Genomic DNA, 2,667 nt, shown 5'->3' on the forward strand with positions numbered 1-2,667 from the left:
TTCAATCAAAAATGACAGATATTCCGAATTCCGATGACCATAGACAAAGTTTTGTAGTTGTTGACACCACAGGTTGACACTCATTCATAAAGTAAAAAGAGGTTATGTGTTTATTTTGATTTCGGAAAATAAATAAAGTTTCAAGCAAAGCGATTTATCATTTAAATACACATTTATAAAAAGAATATACTTATTTTCATAATGATTGACAAAATTTTATATAACACAATACTTTGTCAAGCGTTTTCGCCTTGTGGAAAATATTTAGTAGCCGGTGATATTTATGGAGATATTGGTATTTTTGAGTAAGTTATTACATATTAAAACCTATTTCCATACATTGTTTAATGAATAAAGTTTTTTTAAAGCTTAATTGTGTATTTTTCTTTCAGCTTAGACGGAATCTTGCGCCCCGATCCAGATTCTATTTCTCCCGACTATAATAAACCGAAAAAAATACACAAAATCACTTCAGGCACTTCAATATGTAGCTTAGCAAGTATCGATAAGTTCTTGATAGCTGGTACAGTCAATGAAATACATGCTTGGGAATGGAAAGCAATCGTAAATCCTAAATTAAGTAAACCTTCTTGGACAATCAAGATAAAATCTCAGTCGTTTATGGAACAGTGTGATATAAACAGTTTATGGGTGTCAGATGATGTTGAGAAATTGTATGCTGGCTGCGGAGATAATAAGGTGTATGTTTTTAATTTGGAAGATGGTAGTCTATTGACTAGTTATGAAGGCCATGAGAGTTATATACACTGCATTCATGGGAAGTAAGTATTCTTACTTTTGAAACGATTTAGTTGCATATTATTTTAATGTTAATGAAATTTATGTACTGGTGAGTAAAATAAATAAAATGTAACATGTATCTTATAATCTTATTTGATAAAAGTCAGATAATTTATCTTTGAAACTGCGCAACATATTTTTATGAGGTTTTTTTAGATACAGTGATTCAAGAGGAATGTTTTAGTATATAAAATTTATTAGGTTTAGACAAAGCAGGCAAAGCCGTGAGCAGGATGCTAGTTGTTATTAAACTAAATACATATCTACAAAGTAATATGATTATGATTTTATACATTTTCTATTATGATTTCTTTTTGAATAATTTAACCAAATAAATGTCATATTTTCAGCAACAACCAATTGATATCAGCTGGTGAAGACGGTTTAGTAATGCTCTGGGATCATAGAACAGGGAAAGCTCACAATAAGATAGAACCACATAAGAATAGCAAGGTGTCTCGTCCGGATGTTGGCAAATGGGTTGGTGCTGCTTCTTTAGGAGAGGATTGGATTGTAAGTTATTACATATCTTTATTTCTAACTAGCTGTGCTCCGCGGTTTCACACGTATTGCTCCGCTCCTGTTGGTCTTAGCGTGATTATATATAGCCTATAGCCTTCCTCGATAAATGGGCTGTAATAGTTCTTCAGATTAGCACATTCAAACAAACAAACTCTTCAGCTTTATAATATTAGTATAGATGAAGAATGTTTTGTGTGATTTTTCTTTATAAGACATCCTCATTAATTGTTTAATGGGAAATAAGTTACAAGAAGTTATCAAAGGGACAGATATAGTTCATACCAACATTTCACTATAGAATTAAATATAGCTTCGAAGTGATAATTTCGCCAATTTGTACAATAGTTATTGTATTGTACTTTACATTTATTTATTTATGCAAGCTTGTTTTATATACTTTTGATCTAAATTCAATATTATGTATGCTTTTAAATTATACTTTGAAGTTCTAAGCTGAGTAGTTTAAAAAATAAGTTACTAGCTTTCACGGACTCACGTGGTCACATCAGATTCTTAATATATCTACCCATGGGAATGAGGTTGTGTAGCATTGCAACAAATGCTTTTGAATGAGAGATTTTAAACACTGAAAAAATTCGATAATTTAAAATTCGTACATGCGTTTTTTTTTTGACAAAAGAAAAAAATTCTGTTGGAAAAAAAATGCGGGTTCAAATTCCGCCTCATAATCGAATTTTATCAATTCTTTAAAAATTACGCAACGCAAAGATAATTCTTTTAATAAATCGTGAATTATTATTTTTTGTATTTATTTACCTTGAATACAATCAGATATATTATTTGCAAAACTTAATTTAAATCCGTGACAATTTACAAATAAATTAAAATTACAGGTATGTGGTGGTGGTCCACGTCTCGCGCTCTGGCACTTACGATCTCTCGACGCAGTGACCACCTTCGACATTCCCGACCACGGTATACACGTAGCATCCTTCTACGATGACTGTGTAGTCGCTGGGGGAACAGCCAAGCATTTGTACCAACTCAGCTACGCCGGAGAAATAAGAGTGGAACTTCCAGTATCGTCCACTACAGTGTACTCTGCGATAATGAGATCGGAACCCAATAAAGTGTTAGCGATTGCAGGTTCAAGTCCAGATATTGATTTGTGCACCACCTTCAATTATAGGGATCAAGTGATGAGATTTGGATAACGTGGATTGTTGAAATATATTTTTGTAAGTGATATTTTGAGTTTTTTTGAGTTCTCAAGTAAACAAAAAATATATTTCATTTTGGCACGTAGAGCTAGAAAGCTAAGAATTAAGGATAATGATATTATGGAATGGAAGTAGGACGATAGAAAAAAATTAAAACACACAA

The 2,667-nt window shown here is 32.0% G+C and overlaps 1 protein-coding gene across 1 annotated transcript; it reads left to right on the forward strand.

Annotated features, from left to right (window-relative positions):
- Positions 1 to 77: 77 nt before the first annotated feature.
- thoc6 (THO complex subunit 6) lies at positions 78 to 2,532 on the forward strand. Its single transcript, XM_090105793.1, has 4 exons — positions 78 to 305; positions 393 to 782; positions 1,152 to 1,314; positions 2,178 to 2,532. Exons 1-4 carry the CDS (start codon positions 202 to 204, stop codon positions 2,496 to 2,498), a joined length of 978 nt encoding a protein of 325 aa, XP_089961919.1. The 5' UTR covers positions 78 to 201; the 3' UTR covers positions 2,499 to 2,532.
- The last annotated feature ends 135 nt before the right edge of the window (positions 2,533 to 2,667 follow it).

The sequence above is a fragment of the Colias eurytheme genome, chromosome 9, assembly GCF_061535395.1.
Source record: "Colias eurytheme isolate Ceu_HAF_F1 chromosome 9, ilColEury1 Martin Lab GWU primary, whole genome shotgun sequence".
Lineage (NCBI taxonomy): Eukaryota > Metazoa > Arthropoda > Insecta > Lepidoptera > Pieridae > Colias > Colias eurytheme.

Bases quoted from the DNA above. Each gene is read 5' to 3' on its own strand.
- thoc6 (XM_090105793.1), top strand. From the start codon at position 202: ATGATTGACAAAATTTTATATAACACAATACTTTGTCAAGCGTTTTCG. The intron at 306-392 runs GTAAGTTATTAC...TTTTTCTTTCAG, and splicing joins GGAGATATTGGTATTTTTGA to CTTAGACGGAATCTTGCGCC. The intron at 783-1,151 runs GTAAGTATTCTT...TCATATTTTCAG, and splicing joins ATACACTGCATTCATGGGAA to CAACAACCAATTGATATCAG.